The following is a 13,328-nucleotide window of genomic DNA, read 5'->3' on the forward strand; positions in this document are numbered from 1 at the left end:
TGCCTGGAGGAGCAATTAGGCTTTGGGCACATGGGACAGGGCTCTGTGGCCCGAGAGCAGGCACTTAACTTCTGGTCCTTGGCAGGCCACAGAAGTTAAAGTGCGTACTTTCAGACACCAGGCTTTCAAAATCCAAAGTTATTCAGATTTCCTCAGCAGCACTGGGGACAGTCCCAGGTGCAGGTGTCTGTGCGAAGGCTCCCTGCGGCAGGCAGCGGCTGTTCCGCCCGCCCGGGCAGGAGGGAGCCGCCGGCCGCCCGGTGCTGCCTGCCCGGTAGCTAGGGCGTGGAGGCACAGGCGCTGGGAAGCAAGGGCAAGGCCAAAGGAGCACGGCAGCAACCTCCGCTGGCCGCGGGGCTGCGCCTGACGGCCCCCCCGCGGCAACGGGCCCCCTGTAAAGGCGCTCGCAGGCCTCAGGGGGCTCCTGCCCTCCCAGCCCCGAACCGCTGCCCTGAGGGCGGCCCGCCCGGGCCGGGGGGCGGCGGGCGGGCGGAGGGCACGGCGGGAAGGGGCAGGAGGCAGCAGAGCTCCCGCCCGGGCGGTACCTCGAGGGGTCGGGCAGGGCCGGACTACGCGAGGTGGCAGGCGCGGCCGTGCGGAACGGCGCTGCGGGGACGCGGGCGCCAGCACCGGGGGCGGCCGGAGGGACCGGCCAGCGGGGGTGCCCGGGGCCGAGCCCTCCCCTCGGCGGGGCGGGGCAGGGCCGATCCCCGCGCCGGTGCCGGAGACGGGCGGGGAGGCTGACCGCCGGGGTCCCGGGCGAGCACGGCGCGGAGGCGGGGGGCTGAACCGGGGCAGGTCCCGGGCCGCGCATGGTGCCGTCGGCACACGGGAAGCAGCCGCCGGAGCGGAGCGGGCCGGCGAGGCCTGCAGCGGGCGGGCGGGGGCGGGCGGGGAGCCAGGCCCCGGGGAGGGGCGCGGGAGACCGGCCGGCTGAGGAGGGGGCGGCCGGGCCTGCGCGGCTGAGCCGGGGCCGGAGGCGGTGAGACGGGGCGGCGGAACGGGGCAGGGGGCAGCGTCCCACGTGACTCACCGGCGGCGGCGGCAGCGAGAGGCCGCGACGAACGCTCCCGGGCACGGACCGTGGCCGCACTAGGCGGCTGGGCACGACGTCACGGCCGCGCCTGCGCACCGCCCGCCGCCGCGCGCGCCCCCGCCGCCGCCTCTCATTGGCCGCCGTGCGGGGAGCCGCCGGGGAAGGGCGGCGCGCATGCGCCTGAGGCCGGCGGGAGGGGGCGCGCATGCGCCACAGGGGGGCGGGACCACGAACAGCTCCTCGGCGTGGGAAGACGCGTGCGCGGAACGTACCACGTCGCGGAGTGAGGGGCACGGGGGCCGCGCCACGGCGCTGCGCACTGCTGGGGGGACGCAGGGCCGGGACCCGCCGTCCCCGCCCCTCCCACCCCGGTCGAGCAGACACTCACCCACCCGCCGGCAAAAGGCTTAGCCATTTAATAACAAACGTTACAAAAGGTATAAAACCGGACCGCGGTGCCTACGGGGCTGAGAACCGGCACGGGGAGGGGAGGGGGCGCTGCCACCACCGCCGCCACCGCTACTTGAGGTCCATGAAGCGGATGTCCATGATGAGGAGGAAGTTCTTGGGCAGGGGGCGTGGGGCCGGGGAGAGGACAGTGAAGACCTGGCGCTCCAGGTCGACGCCAGTGACAACGATGAAGCCAGCCACGCTCGTCTCAGAGATGTTGTCATCGGGGCTGTCAGCGGTGCTGACGCTCAGGAGGTGGTGCACCATGTCCCGTCCTGGCGTCACCGGTACGAGCTTCAGCTGGTTGTCCTCCTGCGACATGCCCAGGGGCAGGCAGGAGTCCGGGATGGTGGGAGCCCCCACCTTGTAAATCTTGACGTCGGAGAACTTGACATCGAAGGCGTGAGGGTAGAAGCAGCCACGGAAGCCGTAGAAGTACTCCCGGATGCGGTCATCTCGGCATTCCCGCCGGAAGTCCTTGGAGCGCTCCACCACCCCACCGGACTTGGGGAGCAGGACAGTGCGCACAAAGTGGGGCAGGTCCCTCTTCAGCTCGTTGTAAAGCCGCTCCTGGTCCAGCACCACCACCACGTCCACCTCAAAGGCAGAAGCTGCGTGCACCAGTGCCTGGTAGCCCGAGCCCTTCACCCAGCCGCAGGTGTTGATCACGCAGCCGCTCACCGAGGCGCGGCGGTTCACTTCACAGCGCTGGTTGAAGACATCGGCCAGGCGGGATGTGATCTGCAGGGGAGACAGGGTGGAGGTAGCAGGACAGAAACACCTTTTTGGGGCACCCACGTCCCCAAACCTCAGCCGGCTCTCTCCAATGCCGTCCCCACCTCCTTCCATACCCCCAAGGCCTCAATTCCCGCAGTGGCACCCTGCTAGCTCTGACTGGGCGAGAAGCTCAGGGGAGCGAGGGCAGTCCCTGAATAGCATCAGAAGGGCAGGAGGCCAGCATGGCGGGCCCTGTCCTACTTCTCGGGGACACAGCGATCCTCTGTACTGCTCCAAACACACTTTGTTATTTACTGCTGATCCACAGGAGCAACACCCGGTTCATGGACAGCCACCTGGGACAAAATCCTTCCCCACCATCAATAGACAGCCACAAAGAGCGATCTGCCATTACAAGAGGCTCAAGTAGCTCCAAAAACATGTTACAAGCACTTAAAGGTGCTCGGCTACAGCAATGCTGCTTCTCTGTCCTGAGGGCTGCCATGAAAAGGGCTGTGGCGGGCTTCAGCCACGCAGAAGCCTCTGTCACCAAACAGCAGCAGTGGGAGGACTCTGGGGATTCAGGTCAGCTTTTTGGATGTCTTCAGGTTTTTCTTTGGCTTCTTTCTATCTGGGTTTCCCTAAACAGAGAGCCGGGCTGTGGGCCGCAGGAACAGGGGGTTCCTGCAGGGGCGGAATACTGTGCAGTGATGGCCACCATGCTCTGGCTAACACTGGCTCTGCACAAGAGCCATCAGGCCATGCTGGCAGCTGCACTCTGCTCTCCTCTCACCCAACAAGCCCTGCAGGCTGAGCTGGCTCAATGTGACCTGTGGCTCTGGCTTCACCCTCTGCAGCCAGCCAGGACTCGCAGCCTGCAAAAGGCCTCACATAGGGGCTCACAGGCAGTGAAAAGCTCCGCTGTGCTCCCTCAGCTCCTCTCCAGGCTGAAGAGCTTCTTCCTAACTCAAAGGTCTCCTCCAGCTCCTCCACCACCTCCATCACACCTTCACCCCTCACTGCCTCAGCCCTCCGTACATGTCTATTGAGCTGCAATGCCCAGAAGCAGGCACAGTGCTTGATGCAGGGACATGCCACAGCCCTACACAGTGGCAAAAGCAATGGGATGGTGCCAGGTAGGCAGGGACCTCCAAACTGGGCCTGTCCCCGGGGCAAGACCCCTTGACAGGGTCCCCGTGCTCACCTTGTTGTAGAGCTTGATGTTAGTGCCTGGTGTGGTGGAGCCGAAATGGTAGACGAGTGGGGCTTGGAGGGAGAAGCCCTCCTCCACGTCGGCTGGCCGCTCGATGTAGAGAGCGCCCATGGTACCAGGGATGGAGACGGATCCCTGGCCCACGTCCAGCTCCACAAAGGTGGGCCGGCGCCCCAGGCGCACAGCATAGTTCAGCAGCAGGCGGCACACAGTTGACTTACCCACGTCAGTGGGTCCGACCACCATGACGCGGGGCCCCCGCTCATCCTCCCGCTCTGCCTGCCGCCGCATCTGCTCCAGGGCCGTGTGGGTGTTGAGGTAGAGCAGCATGGGTGTGTCCTTGGAGATGTAGGCCACCTCGGTGCGGCCGCTGAGCTGGACGGTGCAGCCGTGCCAGGTGAAGACGGCCACCTTGGCGCCAGCGTCGAAGGTGAACTTCTTGTTGCGGGTAAGCTCGGTGCCGAAGACCTCGGCCATGCCGGTGAGCAGCTCCAGCTGCACTGTCTGCGAGGCCTCCACCTCGAAGCGCAGCTCCGTCTCCCGCTCCAGCTCGAACTTGGCCACCTGCTTCTTCTCCTCGCCGCCGTCGTCCGCCATGACGCTCCACCGGGCCTCGCCTGCCCGCTGTGGGAAGGGCGGCGAGTGGCCGGCCGGTCCGGGCCTCCCCCCCGGGCCTGTCCCCCGAGCCGCCGGGCCGCGCCCCCGCGCTGCCGTCCGCCCTCACGCCGTTGCCGTGGCACCCGCCAATGCCGGCCGCCCGCCTGGCCCCTCACCCACTCACGGAGGCCGCCGCGCTTCCTGGCCGACGGGGCCGCGCCGGAAGTGAGATCATAGCGGCGCGCCCGGCGCGGTGGGCGGGGCCCTGAGCGGGGTTGCCATGGCAGCCGCGCGGGGCCGGGGCCGTGACGTGGTGACGCACGGACCAGGGGGGCGGTGGCGCGCGGCACCCGGAGGTCATTTGCATCTCATCTGCATACCGCCCAGGGCCCCGTACCGCGCGCCTCGTTGTCGCCTCCTGGCGCCGGGCCCCGCCACCCGCCGACTCGGGCCCCGGGTCCAGGTCGTTCGCACGCCGCGCCCTGCGCACGCTGCCTGCCCCCCCCGATTTGCGTATCATCTGCGTGCGGCCCGGGGGCGCCTCCGGGGAGACACGGGGGCCGCGGGTACCGGCGACCGCAGCGCACCCCGGCGGCGGGGCTGACGTCGGAGGTGCCGGGCGGTGACGTCACGGCCGCGGGGTGCGGGCGGTGACGTCGCGGCGGCGGGGGATGAGTCACGGTGCCGTGATGCAGTCCCCGGGCACGCAGGGCCCCCCCCTCGGCTGCCCGGTGCCCCCGCCTGGCGCCCGCCCCGTGGACAGCGGCAGCGGCGGCAGCGGCAGCGAGGACAGCGGCGGGTGGTGAGCGGCCCCCGGGCCCCCCATCCTCCCCCGCCCGGCACCGCATCCCCCCGGACCCCCTTCCTGCCCCGCGGGACCCCCGTGTGGCCACCGGGGACCCCCAATCACCCCCCCCCCGGGACCCCCATCACCCCTCCCGAGACCACCATCTTCCCCCCGGGACCCCCATCACCACCCACCCCCGGGACCCCCCGTTACCCCCCCGCGACTCCCCCGGACTCCCAAACCCTATTAGGGGGGCCCCCTCATCCTCTCCCCCGCCCCTTCCCCCACCCGGTCTCCCTGGGGACAGCAGGGACGGGGCGGTGTCCCCCGCTCCCCGGCGCTGCCCCCCACTCCTGCGGTGAGCCGGCCCGGCTCAGCTGGGGGCGTGGGGGGGGGCATGGGGGGGGGCGGTCAGTGCCGCGCCCCCTCACTACCCCCATTTAACTCTTTGCAGGCCGCCCCCCTTTTCCGCCTCCTTCTCACCTGGGGGGGCCCGGGGCCACGGCGCCCCCCCGACCTTGTCGCGGGAGGAACGACGGCTCTCGGCGCTCTGCTGCGCTGCTTCCCCTGCGAGCGGCTCTGCGGGGGGTGCACGGTGCCCCCCGCCCCCCCGCGCCCCCCCGGGGCCCTGCCCCCCGCCATGCCCCCCGCCCGCCGCCGCCTGCCCCCCGCCGCCCACCTGCCCCCCAGGACCTTCCACAGCTACCTGCCGCGCTCCCAGCGCACCTACAGCTGCGTGCACTGCCGCGCCCACCTGGCCCGCCACGAGGAGCTCATCTCCAAGGTGCCCCCCCAGGCCCCCGGGTCGGCGGGGACCCCCGTCCCCCACGTCCCAGGGGCTGGGGGCTCCGTCCCAGGGCGGCATCGGGACAGCCGACGTCCCCCCGTGGCGCCCCGCTGTCCCCCCGTGGTGCGCCCCCCCTCGGTGTCCCCGGGGTGGTGAGTGCCCCCCCTCGGTGTCCCCGGGGTTGTGAGTGCCCCCCCTCGGTGTCCCCGGGGTGGTGAGTTTCCGCGCCCCCCTCCCCCCCCCCCCGGTGTCCCCGGCCGGCGCATTGCGTGGTGGCGCTGCAGCGGGGCGGGGGACGCGGGTGGCCCCGGGGGACAAGGGGCGCAGCCGGTGACTTGTGCGTGTCCCCACAGTCCTTCCAGGGCAGCCATGGCCGCGCCTACCTGTTCAATTCGGTGTGAGTACCGCCGGGCGGGGGCGGGCGGCGGGGGGCTGCCTGGGGCTGCGGGCCGGGGGGCCGATTTCAGCCGTGCTGTGCCGTGCCTTGCTAAGTCAGGCTGTACCATGCTGGGCTGAGCCATGCCGTGCCATGCCAGGCTGTGCCAGGCTAAGCTGTGCCAGGCTGTGCCATTCTGGGCTGAGCCAGACTAAGCCATGCTGGGACAGCCATGCCAGGCTGTGCTGGGCTGTGCCAGGCCATGCCATGCTGGGCTGAGCCAGGCTATGCCATGCTAGGCTGTGCCAGGCTAAGATGTACTGGGCTGTTCCAGGCAGTGCCATGCTGAGCGGAGCCAGGCTGAGCCATGCCAGGCTGTGCCATGCTGGGACAGCCATGCCGAGCTGTGCCAGGCCATGCTGGGCCAGGCTGTGCCATGCTGGTGGCACACCCCTGCTCTCCGGCGCAGGGTGAATGTGGGCTGTGGCCCGGCGGAGCAGCGGCTGCTGCTGACGGGGCTGCACTCGGTGGCCGACATCTTCTGCCAGAGCTGCAAGACCACCCTGGGCTGGAAATACGTGAGTGCCCCTGCATCCAGCACCCCCACCCCTGTGGGCACTGTCCCGGGCACCCCAGATCCCTGGGCTGGGCTGGGCACCCCAAACCCGTTGGCAGCAGCCCAGGGACCCCAGCCCCATGGTAGGGGCAGCGGCACGGGCACCCTGCTGGAGGCACGTGGAGGGGGTCTCACGCTGCCTCCCCCCAGGAGCAGGCCTTCGAGAGCAGCCAGAAGTACAAGGAGGGGAAGTTCATCATCGAGATGTCGCACATGGTGAAGGAGAACGGCTGGGACTGAAGGGCGGGGGGGGGGGGGCACGGCAGGGGCACCCCCACCCAGCAGCACCCCTGCCCTGGTGGGCACCATCGCTGGGGTGCTGCCAGTGGGTGCCCCCCGCCTCTGCGCCTTCCCTGGTGCCCCAGGGTGCCCGGTGCCAGTCGGTGCCCCCCGGGGGGGGTGTGCTGCCCCCTGGGGGGGCACGGTGCCATCACCAGCACGCAGGGGCCGTGGGGGCTTTTCTAGGGCAATAAAGGCTTTTGTTTTGTAGGAAGGTGCTGGGTGTGACCTGCCCCCGGCCCTGCCACCTCCCCTGGTACCCTGGAGTGGCCCCCACCCTGGCATGGATGGGGGTGTCCCTGGTAGCCCCAGCATGCCCCCCCAGGTTGTCCCTTCCTCTCCCCACAGGCAGGAGCCGTGCAGTGGGTCAGTGCATTTACTGGGGGCTCAGGCCCCAGCTGGTGGGCAAACTGAGACACGGGGGGGAAGGGGGGGAACATGACACTCCACATTGCCCGGGATAGGGGGTTGAGGGGGCAAGGGGGAGAGAGGGAGAACTGGAGGGAGGGATGGGAAGGAGGGATGGAAAAGAGGGAAGGGTGGGGGGCTGGAGGTGGCTGAAAAGGGGGGTAAGATGGAAGGGGGGGGCGGAGGAGAGGAAGCAGGGAGAGGGAAGGGAGGGAAGGAAAAGGAGGGATGGAGAGAGAGACGGAGGGATGGAAGGAAGGACAAGGGAAGGGGGGGAGGGAAGGAGGGAGCAGAGGAAGCAGGAGGGAGGGCAGTGAGAGGAGGGAGGGCAGCAGGCAGGCAGGGTCAGGGCTGGGGGTCACTGAGGCGGCCCATGAAGAGGGGGATGGCACTGGCATCGTGCCAGAGGACGAAGAGGAAGGGGCGCAGGGCCTCCAGCACCAGAGCTGTGCGGGCCACTGAGGTAGCCATGGCGCTCGCCGCCTCCACACCGGCCTCGTCCAGCGCCAGCACTGCGCGGTGCCGAACAGCGTCCACCATCACCGCCGGGCCCTGTGCCAGCCCACACAGCTCCGCATCCAGGAACAGCCCGTAGTCTGTGACACCAGTCCTCAGTGTCACCCCGTGGGGACACAAGGGACGCTGGGGACACAGGGGTACGGACACACACCAAGGGGTGCACGAGGGATACCAGGGTCATTAGGGGCAATGGGGGGCACTAGGGGACACTCAGGGATGTGGGGGACAGCAGGGAGATGGGGGGATGTTGGAGACACTGGGGACCAGAGACAGCAGAGGTGCTGGGGGACCCTGGGGACACTAAAGGCATGGGGACATAGGGGTCTCTGGGGAACATTGGGGATACTAAGGGACATTGGGGTCCCCGGGGAAAAGGACCCACACAGGGATCGGGGAGGGGCCAGTGACATCCCATAGGGAGTGACATCATTGCACCTCACCACCCATGCCAAAGAGACATCACCCCCTAGCCCTGCCAGCCCAAGCAGTGATGTCACGGGCAGGCCCTGGGGCAGGGGGTTGGTGGCCTTACCCATGTCGTGGACCACGGCCACCACGTCCAGGGCGCGGTCGAGGCGCAGGCGGGGCAGGGCCAGGGCAGTGGCCCGGGGGGGTGTGCGGGCTGCCCGCCGCAGCAGCTCCCGGAAGGCAGGGGGATCCAGCGCTTGCTCCAGGGTCCCCAGTGCTCCCGGGGCGCCCTGTGGCACCAGCACCACCAGGCTCATCCCCCCGCTCAGCTCCATCCGCCCCACCTGTGGGACAGCCACTAGTCCTCAGTGCCACCGCGGGGACCTCACAGCCTGGCACCCTCAGTGCCACTGGAGCGACATCACACCCTGTTAACCCGCCCCAGCACCACAGCAGCGACGCCACAGCCCCCCAGCACCAAGCAGTGGGGTCCCAGCTGATGGGAGGTACCTGGACCTGCAGGTGGGGGTCGATGAAGGAGGCCACCGGGTACTTCTTGCTGGTCATGGTGGGCACCAGACGAGGGGGGGCGCCCCGGGCGCAGGAAGGGCAGTGGCACCGTCTGCTTGGCCTTCAGTGGCGTGCGCCAGGTGGCTGCAGGGACACGGCACCGGGGCTGCGGGGGACGGAGGGCACCCGAGGGGCCACACGGGGGGACCCCGGGCTCAGCCCCACACTGATCTCAGGGGGATCCTGTCCCCGGGTCATACCCTGGAGGTGGATGGCACTGAGCAGCAGCAGGCGGGACTGGGGGGGCAACGTGGGCAGGAGGCTGGGCAGCAGCCCCCGGCTGGCCTCGCGCACCCACGCGTTGATGCGCAGCAGGTCCAGGCTCTCGTTGCCACTCAGCTCCCACGGGCGGGTGCCATAGATGTGCCATGACTCGTTGAGGAAGCGGGGCCGGAGGTGCAGCCCTGCTCGGTAGCACAGCTGGCATCAGCCCCGTGCCTGCCAGCATCGGTGGTGCCACCAGTGCCCAGGCACCTGCCTCACCTGGGTGGTGGAAGATCTGTGCAGCAGAGAAGAGGCCAGGCACGCTGGCGAGCTGCTGCAGGGCACTTTGCACGCAGCCCAGCTCCGGTGGGTACACCAGGATGGCACCTAGGCGCTCACGGGTCTCACCACGGGCACCTGCAGGCACAGGAGAAGCTCAGCCAGGCACCCATGGGTGCACCTGCTGCTCCAGGCTGGGACGGCCATGGGGCCGCAGACGGTGCCCTCAGTGGCAACAAAAGCGGCACCCATGGCAGAACCTGCGGCAGTGCCGATGCAGGTGGCGGTGGCAGCCCCTCACCCAGCAGGAGATGGGAGAGCCCCATGGCGATGTTGAGGGGAGAGAAGAGCAGGTTGGCATCGGGCTGGACGGCCTCTGCCATGCGCTGGTAGAAGCGGAGGGCAAAGGTGCCCAGCGCCTCGGCCACGGCGGTGCGCTGCTCCGCCGTGGGTGTCCCACAGACCTCGGCCAGCTCCTCATCCCCAGGGCACGGCGGGGCGCTGGTGCCAGGGGGCTCCTGGGTGCTGCTGGGTGTGGGTGCTGCCGTGCTGCCATGAGCCACGGTGCCCAGCTCCTCGGGGGCTCCTTCAGGCACCTTGGGGCTGGGGGCGTCTGCGGCCTTGAGGGGGGCATCCAGGCCAGGCAGCTCCTGCAGGTGGGTAGCGGGGGGGGGCCCTGGCAGAATGGGTGCCCCCACATCTCCCGGTGGGCCTGCGTTGGGACAGGGGGGCACCAGCAGCGACAGGAACTGTCTGAGCAGCTTCAGCCAGCTGGGAGGGGCCTCCGGGGATGGCACCTGGGCACGGGGACCAGGGTGAGGAGGGGCACAAGGACACCCAGGTGAGGTGAGGGTGGGTGTGGGGGCACCCGGGCACAAGGAGCCCACGTCTCTGGGCCATACTTACCTGGGTGACAGTGGCCGTGGCTGTGGCCACCAGCCACCACACCAGGGGCAGCCAGAGCGTCATGGTGGCCATCCTGGTGGGCAAGCACAGGTCAAGGGCTTGATAAGCACCCAGCACCCCCACCCCAGCTCCCAGCACCCCACCTGCCCCTCACCCCAGCACCCTGCGCTCCCATTCCCTGCACCGCCTGTACCCCTACCCTGTGCACCCCGGTCTGACGCCCCCCAAGGAGGTGGGTGTGGGGGGCAGGAGGAGGGTGCTGGGCCCACCTGGGTGCCTGGCAGGTCGGGTCCCTGCGTGTCCAGCCGGGCGCAGGGGGGATCTGGCCAGATCTAACCCTGGCTGGTTAAAGATTAAGGAGGGCGGCAGGCGGCTGCCGAGGCTTCCCGTAAATCAGCTGGGCTGGAGCTGGGGGGGTGCCTGGGACATCTGTGAGGGGCGGGCTGGGCACAGGCACCCGTGGCAGGATGCGGTCCCCTCATCCAGTCCTGCTCTGCCCCCGGTACTGGAGGACCAACCCCCTCAGGCAGGCACCCTTTGGGAGGTGGGGTAGAGCATCCTAGCCACCCAACTGCCCCCTCTCCATGGCCCCTGTGGTGACAAGGGACAGTCTAGCCCCTCAAGCACCAGCTCAAGCTCCCTGTCCTTGTCACCCTGATGCCCCAGGGGGAGGCCCAGGTGGTGTGACCCCCCCCGGGTCCCTCCCTCCACATTTCTCTGCTGTCTGGGGTGGGGTATGGACCACCTTGCCTTTCGGCCCTCCAGCAGTGGCCACTAAAGGAGGTCCATGGTGCTCCCCTGTCCTGACAGCACGGAGTGTGCCTGCCCCACACCTCCCCAGCACCTCCTGCTGCTCCAGGGGAGTCTGGCCCCTCTTACATGAACTCTATGATCTCCTCTGCCTGGTGCCAGGCTTTGCATTTTTGGGGTGGGGTCCCTAAGGAGCCCTCCCACCCCAGAAGTAGGAAGGGCCAACCTAGGGCCTCTGGGCAGATAGCTGTGGGGCAGGCTGCCCTCGCCTCACCCCCCAGCAAGCCCTGGGGCAGGGATGCCTCTGGGCACCCCACCCTGCTGGAGCTGCCCGCGGCTGCACGGGGGTCTGGCCCCTCACAGCCCCAGGCCAGACCGACCCCTCGCCCCCTCCCGTCTCTATGGCTCCAGGCCGCCCCAGGCCTCTCTGGCACCACCACTCGACCCGTGCTGGGGGCGGGGCTAGAGCAGCTTGTCCCGCCTCCTGTGGACGTGGCCCGGCAGAGCCCCGCCCACCAGCACCGGGCATCGCTGACCATGGCCGGGAGGATCGCGAAGGTGGGTAGGGGCACCGGAGACACCGGGAGTGTCAGGCCGGAGGTGCGGGGGTGCCAGCATCAGGGTGGGGCTGGCCCGGGGTGCCGATCTCGAGGTGTGGGTATCCTGGTGCTGGGGTGCGGGGGAGGCGGTACTGGGGTAGTGGAGGTGCGGAGGGTGCCGGGGCCGGTGCGGGAGTGTGGGGAGCGGTACCAGGTAGAGGGTCTCCGGTGCCAGTGCGGGGCGGGACGGTGGTACTGGACGGAGGGTCTGGGGTGCCGGTAAGGAGAAGGCGGCGGTACCGGGCAGAGGGTCTGGGGTGCCGGTGCGGGAGGGCAGGCGGTACCGGGCGGAGGGTCGCCGGTGCCGATGCGGGGGGGCGGCAGTACCGGGCAGAGGGTCTCCGGTGCAGGGGTGCCGGGACTAGTTTCGTTTCCCCGGCGGGGCCGCCCGCCTGGAGGGGCGTGGCCCGGATCTGGGCCCACCCAGGGGCGTGTCCTGCGAGAAGATCCCGCCCATGGGGGCGTCTCAGTGCGGCCCCTCCCACCACGGCTCCCCTTGCAGGAGCTGGAGGAGGCGCGGCGGTGGTGCGGGGTCCGGCAGCTGCGGCCGCTGGAGGGCGACATACGGCGGTGGACGGGGCTCCTGCTGCCCGTGAGTGGGGCGGGGCGGGGCGGGGGCGGGGCCGGACACGATTAGGGCACGGGCGTGGCGTCTGTGGACAGAGGGGTCCTGGGCATGGGGTCCTCAGGGTATTGGGGGGGTCCTCTGGAGGCGTGGGGGGCTGTGGGCACAGGGGGATTGCGGGAGCACAGGGGGCCTGGAGGGGAGATGAGCCCCTGGGGACACGGGGTGGGGCTTCTCCCGAGGGCACTGGGTGGGTGTCCCCATCAGGGCAACGGGGGGGGGGGGGGAGGGCTCCCCCTGGGTGGGGGTTCCTCTCCAGGGACTCAGGCTGCGGGGGGTCTCCAGGGGAGGCACTGGGTACCAGGGCTGGGACAGGGGTCCCAGGGGCTCTGAGGTGCCCCCCCCCCCCCCCCCCCCCCCGTGACAGAACAACCCCCCGTACAACGCTGGCGCCTTCCGCTTCGAGCTGACCTTCTCCCCGCACCACCCGCTGGTCCCCCCCTGCGTCACCCTCCACACCGACATCTACCACCCCGGCGTGGACACCGATGGCCGTGTCTGCCAGCCCCTCACCTCTGCCCAGCACTGGGTGCACACCACCCGCGCCATCCAAGGTGGGCATCCCGGGGGTGACTGAGGGGGCACTGCAGGAGGGGGTGCCTGCCCTGACACCCCCCTGGTGCCTGCAGTGCTGCAGGACCTGCTGCTGCTGCTGGACAGCCCGGACCCCCAGCGTGTGCTGCGGCAGGATCTGGCCCGCGAGCTCCAGGAGACCCCCGAGGTGTTCCAGCGACGGGCCGAGAAACATACCCGATGCCACGCTGAGCCGCGCCCTGGCCCCTGAGCCCCCCGCAGCCGGGGGCACCCCGACGTTACTCCCCACTCCCTGCGCCAGCCCAGCACAGCCCCGTGCCCCAGCACCATAGCCTGGGCTTGGGGTCCCAGCCTGGTGGCACGGGGGCCTGGCACTCTATGCGGGTCACGTCAGCCGTTAATAAATTTCCTCCCACTTTGTCCCTGTGATGCCTCATGGGGATGGTGGGGGACAGCGGGGGGGTGCTGCTCACCCCATGCCTGCCCAGGCAGGTGGGTGCCGCCCTGCTTGCCCCCACCATGGTGGAGGTGCTGACACCTGCTTGGTGCCAGTGTCCCTGTGCCCGTGTATGTCCCCCCTGTCAGGGATGAGGCCACCGAAAGCCTTTACCGCTGGGCCAGACCGCTCAGCAGGGCTGTGGGACTGGGGGTGATGGCCTTAAGGTGAA

The 13,328-nt window shown here is 69.8% G+C and overlaps 4 protein-coding genes across 4 annotated transcripts; 2 read left to right on the forward strand and 2 right to left on the reverse strand.

The window, feature by feature from the left end:
- Positions 1-1,437: 1,437 nt before the first annotated feature.
- On the reverse strand, positions 1,438-4,246 carry CLP1 (cleavage factor polyribonucleotide kinase subunit 1). Its single transcript, XM_005444933.4, has 2 exons — positions 3,408-4,246; positions 1,438-2,227 (listed from the first exon to the last, which is right to left on the reverse strand). Exons 1-2 carry the CDS (start codon positions 4,011-4,013, stop codon positions 1,556-1,558), a joined length of 1,278 nt encoding a protein of 425 aa, XP_005444990.2. The 5' UTR covers positions 4,014-4,246; the 3' UTR covers positions 1,438-1,555.
- Positions 4,012-7,068, forward strand: YPEL4 (yippee like 4). Its single transcript, XM_055722557.1, has 6 exons — positions 4,012-4,238; positions 4,626-4,815; positions 5,255-5,584; positions 5,941-5,984; positions 6,433-6,541; positions 6,730-7,068. The coding sequence occupies exons 1-6, from the start codon at positions 4,012-4,014 to the stop codon at positions 6,817-6,819; spliced, it is 990 nt and encodes a 329-aa protein (XP_055578532.1). The 3' UTR covers positions 6,820-7,068.
- A 152-nt stretch (positions 7,069-7,220) lies between these two features.
- SERPING1 (serpin family G member 1) lies at positions 7,221-11,991 on the reverse strand. The gene is given in 9 exon segments (XM_027813537.2): positions 7,221-7,862; positions 8,318-8,537; positions 8,704-8,781; positions 8,783-8,847; positions 8,964-9,167; positions 9,247-9,384; positions 9,548-10,043; positions 10,153-10,225; positions 11,653-11,991. Coding segments are annotated over 8 exon segments (1,524 nt in total). The 5' UTR covers position 10,225; positions 11,653-11,991; the 3' UTR covers positions 7,221-7,611.
- LOC102056059 (ubiquitin-conjugating enzyme E2 L5) lies at positions 11,307-13,080 on the forward strand. Its single transcript, XM_055722696.1, has 4 exons — positions 11,307-11,460; positions 12,004-12,093; positions 12,494-12,680; positions 12,756-13,080. Exons 1-4 carry the CDS (start codon positions 11,440-11,442, stop codon positions 12,908-12,910), a joined length of 453 nt encoding a protein of 150 aa, XP_055578671.1. The 5' UTR covers positions 11,307-11,439; the 3' UTR covers positions 12,911-13,080.
- The last annotated feature ends 248 nt before the right edge of the window (positions 13,081-13,328 follow it).

Source organism: Falco cherrug, chromosome 10 (assembly GCF_023634085.1).
Source record: "Falco cherrug isolate bFalChe1 chromosome 10, bFalChe1.pri, whole genome shotgun sequence".
Taxonomy (NCBI): domain Eukaryota; kingdom Metazoa; phylum Chordata; class Aves; order Falconiformes; family Falconidae; genus Falco; species Falco cherrug.